Below are 13,176 nucleotides of genomic sequence, written 5' to 3'. Positions count from 1 at the left end.
CCACTTCTGTCTTCTGGATGGGTGCGTCTGGGCCCACGGGACCCTCTGACGTGGTGGGTCTGACAGCACTCAGCTCATGATGGGCATGCTATGATCTGAATGCTTGTCTCCTCCCCCCAACAATTTATATGTTGAAATCCTAACCTCCAAAGGTAATAATATTAGGAAATGGGGCCTTCAAGAGGTGCTTAAGTCATAAGGGTGAAGCCCTAATCAGTGGGATTAGTGCCTTATAAAGGAGGCTCCAGAGATCCCTAGCCCCTTCCATCCTGTGAGGACACACACAGCAAGAAGGCACCGGCTATGATCCAGAAAGAGGGCCTTCACCCAACTGTGTTGGCGCCATGGTCTTGGGCTTCCCAGCCTTGAAAACTGCGGGAAATAAAAATCTGTTGTTAATAAACTACTCAGTTTATGGCATTTTGTTATAGCAGCCAGAAAGGACTAAGACAGACAATTATGGCTGCGTTTTCATTTGGTGTCCCATGGTCATGGTTAGGTACTGTATACTAGGGCTCCTAGCGTGCCAGGAACTGCTTTTCAAAAGATTTATAGTTTGGCCTTGTGGCAGAACCTTAAGAGTCTTGTCAAAAACTCTACATGGTGCCTTTCCCAATACTGATGCCTCCAATACCATAGGGTCCTCGGGGTCGCGTAGCCTGAGCCAGCATCTCTGGCACCACAGCCTGGATGCACCGCAAAGCCCTCTCCATCTCTGGACTAGCTCAGAGCTGGGAGCTTTCCACGCCTCCTGGTAAGTGGTCTGGGGTATTCCTACGTGAGGACTATGCCCCCAGAACCCAGGGAGGCCTGCCAGGCACCGCCTCCTTCTTGGCGGTGGGAGGCAAAGATGCCACGATTTGTCCTTTACTTCGGTTGTCCTGCCGTGCCCCAGCCCACTGCAGCTCCTCAAAGCTTTTCTGATATAACGGGCCCCTGGCACTTCACCGGCTCGTCCCCCCACCCTCTGCAGTGCGTGGATCTTCCGAAGGCCCACAGTGTACTAGCCACTTCTGCTCATTCATTCTGATCAGCGTGAGGTTACTGATATATGGCCAATATGACACTCTACAGGATATCCAGCCAATCCAGGTCTTCTTGGTCTATAATTGGACAGAGTGCTGGGGAGTTAACACATTTCTGGGGCAAGGCTGTGTAAATGTATGCATTTACATTTTGTTCTCAATGCAAACTGCACCCCATTCCACCTGGATGCAAACTGTTTTGGGTCATCTTTTTGACAGAGGTGGAAAGTAATGCATTTGCTAGATCAGTGGACAAATACACACACTGAGGTCATGGCACTTTGCGCTGGCAAGGGGACCACTTTGGGCGCAGCAGCTGCAGTTCCGACTGCCAGTTGGCTGGGTCTGCAGTGTTCACTGCCGCCCTCCAGGATCTGTCTTGTTTGTGCAGGAGCTAGACTGTCAGTTCAATGGAGCTATCACGACGACCACTACCCTTGGAACTTTTAGGTTTTAAGAGATAGCTCCAATCCCTGCCACCTCCCTCCACACACTCCCCTCCCTGCCCAGGATGCAACAGTGTTTTTTATTTACTATTTTGGAAGGGGGCGGAGGGCAGTTTCAGAGGCTTCGTCTTGGCCTGTCTTACTGCGAAAGCTCTTGCCCTACAGGCCAAGGAGTCCACGTGGGTGTTGTGACAACTGCTTAGTAAAGTCTATTCGAATCACACAATTGGGGAGTGAGGCATCGAAGCACGGTGGATCCTCTGTAAGCCAGGCCTGGACAGCATTCCATTTAGTCTCTGGTCCCACACGCCCCCAGTCTAATGGAGGGTCCCCATGATACATCATCGTATCAGTCTCAAGTCAGACTGTCCGATGGTCCTACGTCTGTTTGGGCGCCTTGTTTCCCCAGGGCACCTTTAGGGGAGGGCCGGAGGGTGTGATTACATATATATGTGCTTTGGGTTACAGGTTCGTCTTGGGAGCTTATCTCTCCTTCACCCTCTGGGTTTCTGGTCTGAAAACTGGCTCAAAGTTCAGCAACTGGGCAAGGAATCACAAATATTTTTTATTGGGAGGATTGCTGCAAGAGCCTCTTGTCCCTTACCCCTGACCTACAGATGCCAGCCGGCACCTGCCCTCTCAGGGACGCTGGGTTTGGTAAGCTGGGTGTCTCCCGGGCCCTCCCTGGGACCACAGTCCTCTGGCCTTTTCCCCCGGCCTCACGTAGCACATTCAGTCCAGCACGCCCACCTCGCGGAGCCTTCACCATCGGCTAACACAGAAATTCTGGCATTTCTAAAAGCACGGGCCATTACTTTCTCCATGCTTCTGGAACCCATCCTAGCAGTATTTTTGCACCATCTCCTGTAGTCCTTGCTAGGACACTGAATGCTGTCACCCAGGAAAGTGCTCTCGTATCGATAAGCTCACCAACCCATTTCAACCTTATGTGTCCGACCTGGGACCGAGCACCTTCAGAATCAGTCCCACCTGTGCTCTCCCGGCTCCTGCCAGTACCTGTGGGCTCTAGGTCCCTCCTTTCCTATCAGGCACAGCACTTCCTTAGCCCAGGTATGTTGTGACTTGACCCCAGTTGTAAGGCTAGTGGCCAGAAGGGGAGGTGGGAGCAGCTCCTGGAGGGCTGCAGACTGTCTTGCAGGGCAGAGACCTCACACTTCTTGGAGGAGTGAGGGCCATGAACCCTTCAGAGGGAAGAATGGGCCACCTCTGTGGGCTCAGAGGGTTCAACGCAATCTAGGGATTTACAGTTTGGGCTGCATCAACTCAGACATCCCTTTGGAAATGCCAGGGTGTCATTCTTTCCCAACCAGAGCATGGCCTTGGTGCAGCAGATCTGCTTAGGCTGAGTTTGACCTTCTTTGGAACTTGGTTGCTCCCAGGTCCTCAGCTTTGCCCGCCCTCCTACCACAGGACCCGAGGACCTCCTTCTGGGCTACCATGGGCCCTCTGGCTTTCATGCTTAGCTTTTCGCTGCTCTCGGCCTTGTTGTCTTTTCTCAAAGTGTTAGTCAGTAGCAGTGGCCACCTAACTCTGCTGACTTGCTTTCCCTGATATTTCTCCAGTGCCTGGATACATTGCGCTCAGCACTGTGTTTCCCTGCACGTGCAAACCACCCCAACTCCCCAAAGGTGCAAGTTTGTTTGTGTGTTTTGTTGTTAATCCTTACCTGAGGATATTTTTCCATTGATTTTTAGAGAGAATGGAAGGGGTGGAGGGAAGAAGGGGGGGAGAGAGAGAGAAACATCGATGTGAGAGGGACACATGGGTTGATTGCCTCCAGCACATGCCTCAACCGGGGCCTGGGATCCAAACTGCAACCCAGGTACATGCCCTTGACTGGGAATCAAACCCAAGACCCTTTGGTGCGCGGGCTGACGCTCCAACCACTGAGCACGCCAGCCAGGGCCAAAGGTGCAAGTTTGAACAGTAGTGTAGCCACCTTGTGACAGGGGCTACCTGTGTCCCACCCACAACAGTGGCTGGGCAGACGAGATAGTGAACCTGCTCTACACCACTGCCTGCCTCTGCCCTCTCTGACGCCTGGGCACTCACTGCTGCAGGTGGGGCTCCCTAGGGAGCAGAAGTCAGCAGCAAGAGGTTGTTAGGGAGGGCTCCCAGGACCATCACCTGTGGACTGGAGGGGAAGAAAGCAGGATTGGGGGGGAGAGGTGGGGCTCTGATGCTGTATTAGCCTCCTATTGCTGCTGTAACACAATACCACAAACTTCAGTGCCTTAAAACAACACAAATTTATCATCTCACACTCCTGGAGCTCAGAAGTTTAAATGGGCTGTGTGCCCTCTGGAGGCCCTCGGAAGAACAGGTTTCCTTGCCTTTTCCAGCTCCTAGAGGCTAGGCTGCCTGCTTTCCTTGGTTCATGGCTCCTTTCTTCCATAACTTGGGCCTTTACTTCCGTCATCCTATCTGCCCTCTACCTTCCTTTTATAAGGACTCCTGAGATTACACTGTGCCCACCTGGATAATCCAGGATAATCTTTCCATCCGAAGATCCTTAATCATATCAGAAAAATCCCTTTTGACTCATTACTGACCTTTTTAGATATGGAAATGTGATCACTGCTCCCCTTCAGTGGCTCCCACTGTTTTCAGCACCAGATTCAATCTCCCTACCTAGTATCTGTCACCCCTGCACCCTGCATGTATGTGTTGCAGCTTCCACACTGTGTCTGTGCACATGGCCCTGGGCTCCAGCCCGCTCCAATTCAGGGTGGTCCTGAGTCATGTCCTTGGAGCCAGCCCTACAAGGTCACACACTCTTGGGCCCTCAAATACTCAGTTGGGGTCTGGGCTCCCCAGACCAGGGCCCTCAGCCCCACCCTGAGCCCTGCCCTGGCTACTATCCCTCTTGGTTAAGTTAGGACCCCATTAGGCAGCAACCCTGACTGCAATTCCATGGAGAGCCCAACCCCTGAAAAATGATGGTGGGCCCTTGTCCCATGTCATTAATTCTCCTGTGACTGAGGCCTTTCCCCCAGGGTGGGCATAGGGCCAGGGTGACTGATTGCACCTGCTCTGCCTGCGAGGACTTTGGCCAGTGGGAGGCTTGGGCGGCATTTCCCTAGTGAAATGCTGCATGGAGATTAATGACCCCTGAGCTGGGGGCTCTGGGTGCGAGAGGCCAGAGCGAAGCCAGGCTGGGCCTGCCGGGCCTGAGCCCCCCAAGACCCAGCCCACCCCGCCCAGCCCCCTCCAGCAGCAGGGCTGCAGGTTCTGCGCCTTCGCCCAGGTTCCCTGGATCTCCCAGAATTGGTTGCCTCAGCCTTATGCCTGAAACCTCAAACACAAATAATTTTCAATTTGCCTGGGAGTTTCAATCGCACAATCCAATGTTAAATAATAGATTAGATGCCTCAGGGAGAGAAACAGGATTTAAGAAGAAATAAATAGAAGGAAAAGTAAAATTCAGCACATCAGCTTGGAGAGTAAGAATGAGCTTTCCCTCCTGGCCTGCATTCAGCCACCCTGTCCCAGCGCGCCCAGTGGGCCCTCACCGCGGCTCTGTAGGAAATGCCCTTTGCGCACCTGGGTCTGTCTCCCCAGGAGCAGGTTCCAGGCGTCAGCAGCCCTGGGCCCCACCTGACTTCCTGCTCCCGCCTCTGCACCCCGAGCGAGGAGAGGCCTGACTTGTGGCCCTGGCAACCACCGCCAACCCAGGCTGGCACACGGACCCAGACCCAGGCAGAATCAGACAACAGTCACAGAGCGCAGTCAGGCTGTCCCAGGTGATCTGGTGGGGTGGGGTGCAGACACAGGGTAGGATGGTGGTGTCTCCGGGTCCCAGAGGAGGCTGGAGAGGAGGTGTCTGTGGGACATGGCCTGTCTATAAGTTCAGGAACTGGTCATGTCTGCCCAGTGACCTTCCCCACTGCCCACCCTGACCACCCCTCCCCACCTCCGACAGTTGCCCTCATCACCACAGGAAGCCACGCCGTGTCCAAGGTCCCGGATTCCCGACTCCCACCTTCCCTCTGCCCATCAGCCCTTCCTGTCCTCGTGCCCCTCCTGGTCAAGCCTAGATCCACGGGCCAGCGTTTCTCTGTCCCCTCCCTTCTTCCCCCACCCGTGCCTGGGAGGAGCCCAGCTCGGACCTTCTCCGTGCTGCTGGGGATGCGGGATGGCACCTTGGTGGACACCGGGGTTTGAATCTTGGAACATCCTCTTAATAGCTGTGTGGGTTCGGGCAAATCACTTCACCTCTGCGCCTCAGTTTCCCCATCTGTACAAAATGGGGATGACATAATTACATTTATCTTGCAGGGTTGTGATGCAGATTAAACAAGACAATATACGTGAAATGTTTCGAACAGAGCCTGGTAAAGCAGTGATACCATCATTCTTACGATGGAGCCTAGGCGGGAGGTGGGGCAGCTGGGGTTGAGGGGTGGGCGTGGGGGGGAGAAAAGCATCCGCTCAGGGGCGAGAGAAAGGCTGTGCAGGAACAGGCCGAGCCGGAGGGGCGTGGGGCCAAGGCTTTTTCATCTTTGAAGATGGGGCCCTGATGAGAAAGTCCGATGACCCAGCAGCCCGCGAGTGATTTTCTTGAGGGGAAGACACAGGGCTGGGGATCCAAGAGGGAGTGGAGGGCCGACCCCTGAAGGGACAGCTCAGAGAGATGGGGACCAGGGGGCCGTGCAGAAGGAGAATGATTTTGACATATGGCAGTGAGGGGCTTTCTGGTCCTTCCCTTTTATTTCGCTGGGGTCAGAAATATACCATTAGCTGAGCATCTTTCTGGGGGTGTCTTTGTGAGTGTGTGGATGTGTGTCTCTCTGTGTCCATGTGCACCTAGGGCTGTGTGCACGTGTGTCACAAGCATGTGTATGCGTCTGCAGGTATGTTTGTAGCTGTGTATCCACGGATGTGTCTCTGGGTCTGATGTGTATTTGTGAGGATGGGTATGTGTGTGTCTGTGTGTGTGTGCATGTCTTGTGTGCCTGTGCCTGCGTCAGGGTGTGCGTATTGTGGTTGAGGTCACAGAAGGCCTGTTGTCACCCTCACGGAGAGTGGAGCACAAAGGCCAGCAGTCTGCTGAGATGGCCCTGTGGGGTCTGTGGCCCTGGGTGTAAGGAAGCAGCAGGGAGCCCTTGCCCCCTGCGGTGTGGGGAGCGGGCTGGAGGGGTTGCCGGGCTGGGGTCTGCCAGGGGAGGGAGACAGAAGGAGCAGCGGGCAAGGTGGAAAGGCGGGTCAGAACACACCCCAGTCAGCTGGCCGAAGAGGGCAGTGAAGCTGGCCCGGTGGTGACAGCTCCCCACGCCCCTGATGACACTTGGCCCTTCCACACACGGCATCCTCCCTGCTGACCAGTCTGTGCTTTCGAAGCATTCCTGGGACATTCTGGCTCCCAGCGGGCCCAGTGCGGGGGGGTGAGGGCTGCAGGGGATATTTGAAGGCTTGGTGTTAGGCAGGTGGGTCCCCTGCAGCTGGTGGGCTCCAGACTGACTTCTGGGGACTGTCCGGACACACCTGGCTAGGCAGGGCCCCGGCGACCTCATGACTGGGAGGCAGAAAGGGTAGAAGACCACCCACTGGGGCGGGAGGCTGGGCACGCGGTCTCCTGTGGGCCTGGGAGTGCTCCGCCCCGCGGGGAGCCGCACACAGTCGGGCTGTTGCTGCCACCTCGTGGGCCGGCCGGGGATACCCAGGCCGCTGCTCAGGAGCGAGGACTTAGCACCCCCTGGTGGCCGCGCGGTGTCTCCGCCAGGGGAGGCCTGCTCCGGCCCCCGCCCCTCCTGGGACCGCCCAGATGCCGAGGGGGATGGGGCGGTGGGTGGCCACAAGAGTGAGAGGGGTCACAACCCGACTGCGGGGTAGATCCCAGCTCCAGGTCCTGTCCTGTGCATCTCTGTGCCTCTGTCCCCTCACCCGTAAAGCAGGACCAGGCAGGCACGGTCAGAGCTGCTGGGAGAGGCCAACGCAGCACCCACTGTCCCGAGTGCTGGATTCAGGCAGGTCCGCCCTAGGCTCTGCGGTCTAAAATGACTCTCTTCTGACCTCTGACCCTTGTCCTAGTCTTCGAGTGTTTTTGGGAGTAGCCCCCAGCCTACTCTGGCCGGCCCTCCCTTTTGGAGTCCCGCCTGGCGGTGGGGAGGGGGCAGAGACATCTGTTCCTAGGTGGCCCCAGCCCCACCAGGTTCTGGCCACCATCTCACCCCCGAGACACCTGTGTGAAAGGCCCTTCTGGGCAGGGTGAAGAGCCTGGGAGCAACACGGGCCTCACCGCCAGGCCAGGCCACCCAGAGGGACCAGAGGGCAGCTGTGACCTCCTCACTCTCTCCTCTCCCCACACTAGGGTAAGCCCCCCAGCTCTCTAAGGGTGCCCGTTTACTCCTCTTTCAGGCCATCGCACTGTCAATATAGGGTCCCCGGAGGTGAGAGCAGCTGTATCTCAGCCTTGCTCAGGCCCAGACTGCCCACCCCCAGCTCCTGGAAACTGTCCAGTCCATTCCCGCGCCCGTGGGTCAGCACGAAGCTCCCTGTGCCCAGCTGTGGATCCTGCTGCGCTTGGGTGGAGTGGGGAGGAGGCACCAGGAGGGAATTCCCTTGATGAGCCATGGGTGTCCCCCAGACAGGAGAAGCTAAGAGGAGATGGGGGGAGTGAGGGGAGACCGCCTGCCAGTCCTGGGCTCTCCTGAGGCTCCTGTGCCCCACCCCCCACCAGGGGGTGCAACTCTGAGGCTGAACTTGGCATATGGAAGGGGAGGGGTTGCTAAAGGACTGTCCCTCCAACCACTGCCTGCCCGTCTCTGTCCTGGGCCCTGTGTGGGAGGACAAGCCAGTGGGGATGGTGGGAGTAGAAGGGTTTGGCTGTGTTTTGGAAGCTGGAGGTGCGTGAATCTCACACCTGGTGAGATTCACCTGGTGGACTTCAACTCTCATCTCCCCAGAGGACTTAAGGTCTTCTGGAGCCCACAGGCCTCCTGGGGGACCTTATATCTATTCTCTTCACCACTCAGAGGGGAAGGCTCATGTCTGGGGAGGCCTGAGCTGCTCTGAGGGCAAAGCCTGGCAGGGACTTCACTGTGGGCTGCCCCGGAGAGGCCCCCATCAGGAAGACTGAGCTGGGGAAGGGCACGGGGGTTCAGTGGTTATTTTCCCAACTTGGCGGGTCTGCTTGACCTCTGGGAGGAGCCTGTGGGCCCTTCTTGGGTCCCTGACACAGACAGCCCCTCCCTCCAGACTATACCCACAAAGTGGGAAGCAGATGAAGTGGGGCAGGGACTGGCAGCACAAGATGGTCCCAGGGAGGAGAGGATTGTCCACAGTCCCCCTAACCCTGACACATTACACAGGCTCACACACATACATACTCCCCCACCCCAGACACAGACACCCATAAGCCAGACGTCTACCACACCACTTACACCCGCCCCCCCATACACATAGACTCACATGCTCACCCCCACACCCAGACACCTACACACATGCACACAGACACACATACCCACACAGACAAACCCACACCCACACAGATACACCCATGCCCACAGACACACAGACGCACATACACAGACACATACATACACACAGACACACTCAGACACAAGACATATACACAGACTCACATGCTCACCCATCCCCTCCCCAGCCCAGACACCCAACACACACACATGTGCACGCGCGCACACACACACACACACTCACACATGCTCACACTGTAGGAGGATGGGCCCAGGGCAACCCTGATTGATTCCAAGCTGCAGACTGCCCCAGCTGGCCTTCCAGGTGTCCCCCTTGCTGAGTCAATGACCAGCGACACTGCCTCAGGCTTGGCTAAATGCATCGTGAATTCTATCTCACTTTGTGAGCACCCAGCCCCGGGGGCAGCTGTTTCTGGGTCATTGTTAGCCTTCCTCGCCTCCTCTTACACTGCCCTTGTCCTGGCCAAGGTGCCGGCGGCTCATCCTCTTTGGCTCTCTGAGCCCCTTGGCATCCACCCTCTTGCCTTCCACACCCAGGAGCCCCTCAGGCCCTGACCACAGCCTCCTCCCTGCCGCACTGGGTCCTTCCTGTCAGATGGTCCAGGCCGCTCCAGCTGGAACCTGAAGGGAGGCCTCAGCCTGCTCAGGGTTCTTGGACGCATGTGGCCCTAATAGGTAGGTGGCAGCCTCAACTCCTTGTTCCACCTTTGTAAGTTTCCAGAGCCCATGGGGAGGCCCAAAGGGAGACGGAGCAGCTCATGCCAATGTGAGCCTGCCTGGAATCCAGGGTGGGGTCCAGCAGGGTGTCCCACCTTGGGGATCGCAGCGTCTCCTTCTCAGGGTCCACCAGCATCTCCCCCAGTGAGTGGGAAGAGACTGAGAGCAATGTCCTGGGAGAGACCCACAGAGAGACCACAGAAGGACCAAGAAGGGCATGCAGCAGACCCCTGGAAGACGGACTGACAGGAATGAGACCCAAAAGGAGGCAGGCAGACAGACAGATCCCTAGAAATAGTCAGGCAGCATTTCCGATTACAAACAGGACCCCAAACGGTCACCCCCCCCACACACACACTCAAAGATCCAACAGACACTTTCCCCAAGACCTTTCAGGAATCACTCTGGCTTTTGACAATTTCAGAACCATTTCTCTGTGTGAAATCTATACTTTTGGAGACCTTTCCTCTGCAGCTTCTCCCCCACCTCCCCCAGATCTGGTTTACTCAGGGGAAGACGATTCTGACAACTCTGAGGTGGTTTTGTCTGGTAGATGGAGCCAGGGATCAAGGCCAGGGTCACATGACAGCTTTGGTCCAAAGCCCTGCATAGCCCAGAGATTCAAAAAGCTGGGGATGGCATTACTCCCTGCCCAGCAATGCCATGCCTACTGAGACCCACGTGCAGTGTGACATCGAGTCCAATGGCAGCCCCAAGTGGCAGCTTACCCAAAGAGCTCATCCTCGCTCTGGCAGTCCTTAGAGCCCCCCCCAAGTGCACTGACAAGAAGAGACCTCAGTGGGCCTCTGTGGGGCAGGCCTATCTTTTTGCAGGGTGAGGGTGCTGGTACTGAGACAGGCGGACCCGTTAACCAAGTCCTGGCCTCAGAGGCCTGAGTGTGAAGTGCTGAAGCTGGCCCTGAATGAAAGCTGTGGGGTCTCCTGATCCTGTCACACACAGGCCATTCCTGCCCTGGACTTCCGTGCAGCTGGGCCTGCAGGAACCTGGTCTGGCTGCTCTGGGGAGGGAGAAAGAGCCCCGGACAGCAGCGGGTAGGGAGGGAGAAAGAGCCCCGGACAGCAGCGGGTAGGGGGCCCACGTTCCCACACCAACACACAGAGTGTAGACACTGCTGCTCTGGAAACCATGTGCTTTATTAGGAACCTCATTACAAGGGAACCTCCTCCTGGGTCATAGAAAAGCTGCAAACCACGCGGTTTGGTACAAGGCAATGGCTAAGGGACTGCAGGAAATCCCTCACTGCTGGGCCCTGGTCCTCTGGGCCTCAGCCTTCCCTGGTCATCCTGACTCCTGCCTGAGCTGGGTGTGGGCAGCGGGGGCTCCTGGGGCGTCCAGCTCACACCGCCCCCCCCCCCCGTATGTTTCTCAGCCAAGGAGTCAAGAAGTGGCTGTGAGACTTGGGTCAGGGTCCCCATCCAAGGCCTGGGCCTCGGTGCCCCAACCTCGGTGCCCTGCAGCCGCCGCCGCGGCTCCTCACGGCCTCAGAGCGCGGTGGCTCTGGGCACGTCGGGGCGCCTGGCAGAGGAACCACGCGCGTCGGGCAGGCGCGTGGCGGGCAGGGCGGGGGCCCCGGCGCTCAGTACAGGTCGGCGAAGGGCTTGGAGTAGTTGAACATCAGGTAGTCCATGTAGTAGAAGTCGTAGGCGCGCTGCCGCTGCGGGGCCGAGAGCTGCGCGAAGTACTGGCGGGTGATGCGCGCCGTGGTGCGCGCCTCCTGCGCGTGCCGGTCCTTGAACCGCGGGAAGGTCAGGTTCCGCGGCGCGCGAATGAGGCTCAGGAAGAAGTTGGCATCGTCCTCCAGGCTCTCGAACTTGCCCACGAAGTCGTAGTCGATGAGGCAGGGGCTGCAGAGCCGGCTGACGTGGTCCCAGTGGATGTCCATGCCCACCGGCCGGTGCACGTCCAGCAGGTACTGGACGAACTCGGGGAAGCGCACGCCCGAGCCCGTCCGCAGGGCCTCCCGGGAGGCGTTGGCCCGGTACCGGGCCAGGATGGCCTTGCCGAAGACGGGATGATAGTAGCTATTGGGGTGCTCGAACTTGTCTCGGAAGGCGGAGACCAGCCTCTCGAAAGGCTCGCGCACGAAGAGCATCTTGGTGTAGGTGCCCAGGCGGTGCAGGATGCCCTGGCGGTCGAAGGTGTCCAGCCGCCGGAGGGCGCTGCCGTAGTGCACGGTGTTGTGCTGGATGTCGGCGGCCGACGAGGCCAGGCCGGCCAGCACCATGAGCACCCGCTTCCAGTTGGAGCAGCCCGCTTTGGGCACCTCGCAGTACAGCACGCGGTGGCGGTCCTCCACGAAGATGCGGGACACGTGGCGCGGCGTGACCGCGCGGCGGCTGCTGCTGGCGCGGTACTTGGCGCACGCCTCGCCCATCAGCCGCTTGCGCTCCCGCTGCCGCTGCTGCAGGCCCGCCCAGCGGCCGTCCAGGGCGCGCGGCGCTGGCGGGACCGAGGCGCCCGCGGAGCTGTTGGCCGCGGGGGCCCCGCCAGCGGGCATCTTCTTGATCAGCAGCCGCCGGCGGCGCTGCCGGGGTCGCAGGCGGGCGCCCAGGCGGAGGGGGGCTGGAGGGTGGTCAGGCACCAGCAGGCGGAGGCCTCTCGGTGCCCGGCTGGACAAGCCTCGGGCGACCGTCTCTGCGGGCGTCTGGAAAACGCCGCTCTGGGAACTGCCTGGTGGGAAGTCCTGGAGCAAGAAGAGAAACGGTTACCAGGGTGGGCAGGACAGCTGGGCCCTGAGGGTCACGCGCGCCAGGCCCTCGCCAGTGGCCGAGCTCCCTGCCCGCTCTGCGACAGGAGTTTTTCCAAAGCTGAGGGAGAGGGAGACAGGCTGACCCTGCGGGATGTGACCTGTCTGATCCGAGCTCCCTCCCGGCCCTGGAGGTCCCCCTCCTCTCAGCGGGCCACCTTCTGAGGGGCAAGTGTCACTTTGGCCACAAGGTGGCGCAGGCCTCCCAGGAACCTCGGCCTGGTGGCTGAAGGAGGCTGGCTCAGATTTACTGAGTCAATTAGCACGCTCCGAGGCTGCCATCCAGTGGGAAAGGGAAATTCATGGTCCAAAGCCCCGGGCTTTGTTCCCAAGGCTCGTGGGAAGGACCGGGCACATTTTCCTTTCCAAGAATGGGTGTGATGTGAGCGCCACACTTTCTGCCCTGCCCTCGCCAACTTTCCCCAGGCTGCCCCTGCTGAGATTTATCTGACTCTCAGAACTCACATCGCGGGGCTGCTGCAGCCGGATGTTGAACTTTACTCCTGGAAAGCAAACAGAGAGGACAGTATTAGCAGCAGAAGTACCACGCGGTTCCCAGGGACCTGCTTATGGTCTCTAGACTGTGTGTGTCCGGTAGGGAGGGCGCTTGGGGTAGGCTCCGTAAAAGGCAATTCAGGGGGAACGGAGGAGAGGCGAGGCTCAGTGTGAGTGCCCCTCCCCTATCCACATGGAAAATGGGGGCGCAGGAAAGACCTGGTTCCCCTGGCTGCCCTCTTGGCGTCTCACCTCCCGATGTGATC

General features: G+C 58.4%; 1 protein-coding gene across 1 annotated transcript in view; it reads right to left on the bottom strand.

Annotated features, from left to right (window-relative positions):
• Nucleotides 1–10,782: 10,782 nt before the first annotated feature.
• Nucleotides 10,783–13,176, bottom strand: part of CHST8 (carbohydrate sulfotransferase 8) — a 62,827-nt gene continuing 60,433 nt past the window's right edge. Inside the window, exons 3-4 of the mRNA XM_081118261.1 lie at nucleotides 12,881–12,918; nucleotides 10,783–12,352 (exon numbers count right to left, since the gene is read on the bottom strand). Coding sequence (XP_080974387.1) covers nucleotides 11,246–12,352; nucleotides 12,881–12,918 — 1,145 coding nt within the window. The 3' untranslated portion in view covers nucleotides 10,783–11,245. The remainder of the gene's footprint in view (nucleotides 12,353–12,880; nucleotides 12,919–13,176) is intronic.

The sequence above is a fragment of the Miniopterus schreibersii genome (genome assembly GCF_964146895.1).
Source record: "Miniopterus schreibersii genome assembly, chromosome: 18".
Classification (NCBI taxonomy): domain Eukaryota; kingdom Metazoa; phylum Chordata; class Mammalia; order Chiroptera; family Miniopteridae; genus Miniopterus; species Miniopterus schreibersii.
This window is presented reverse-complemented; position numbering and strand designations above follow the sequence as displayed.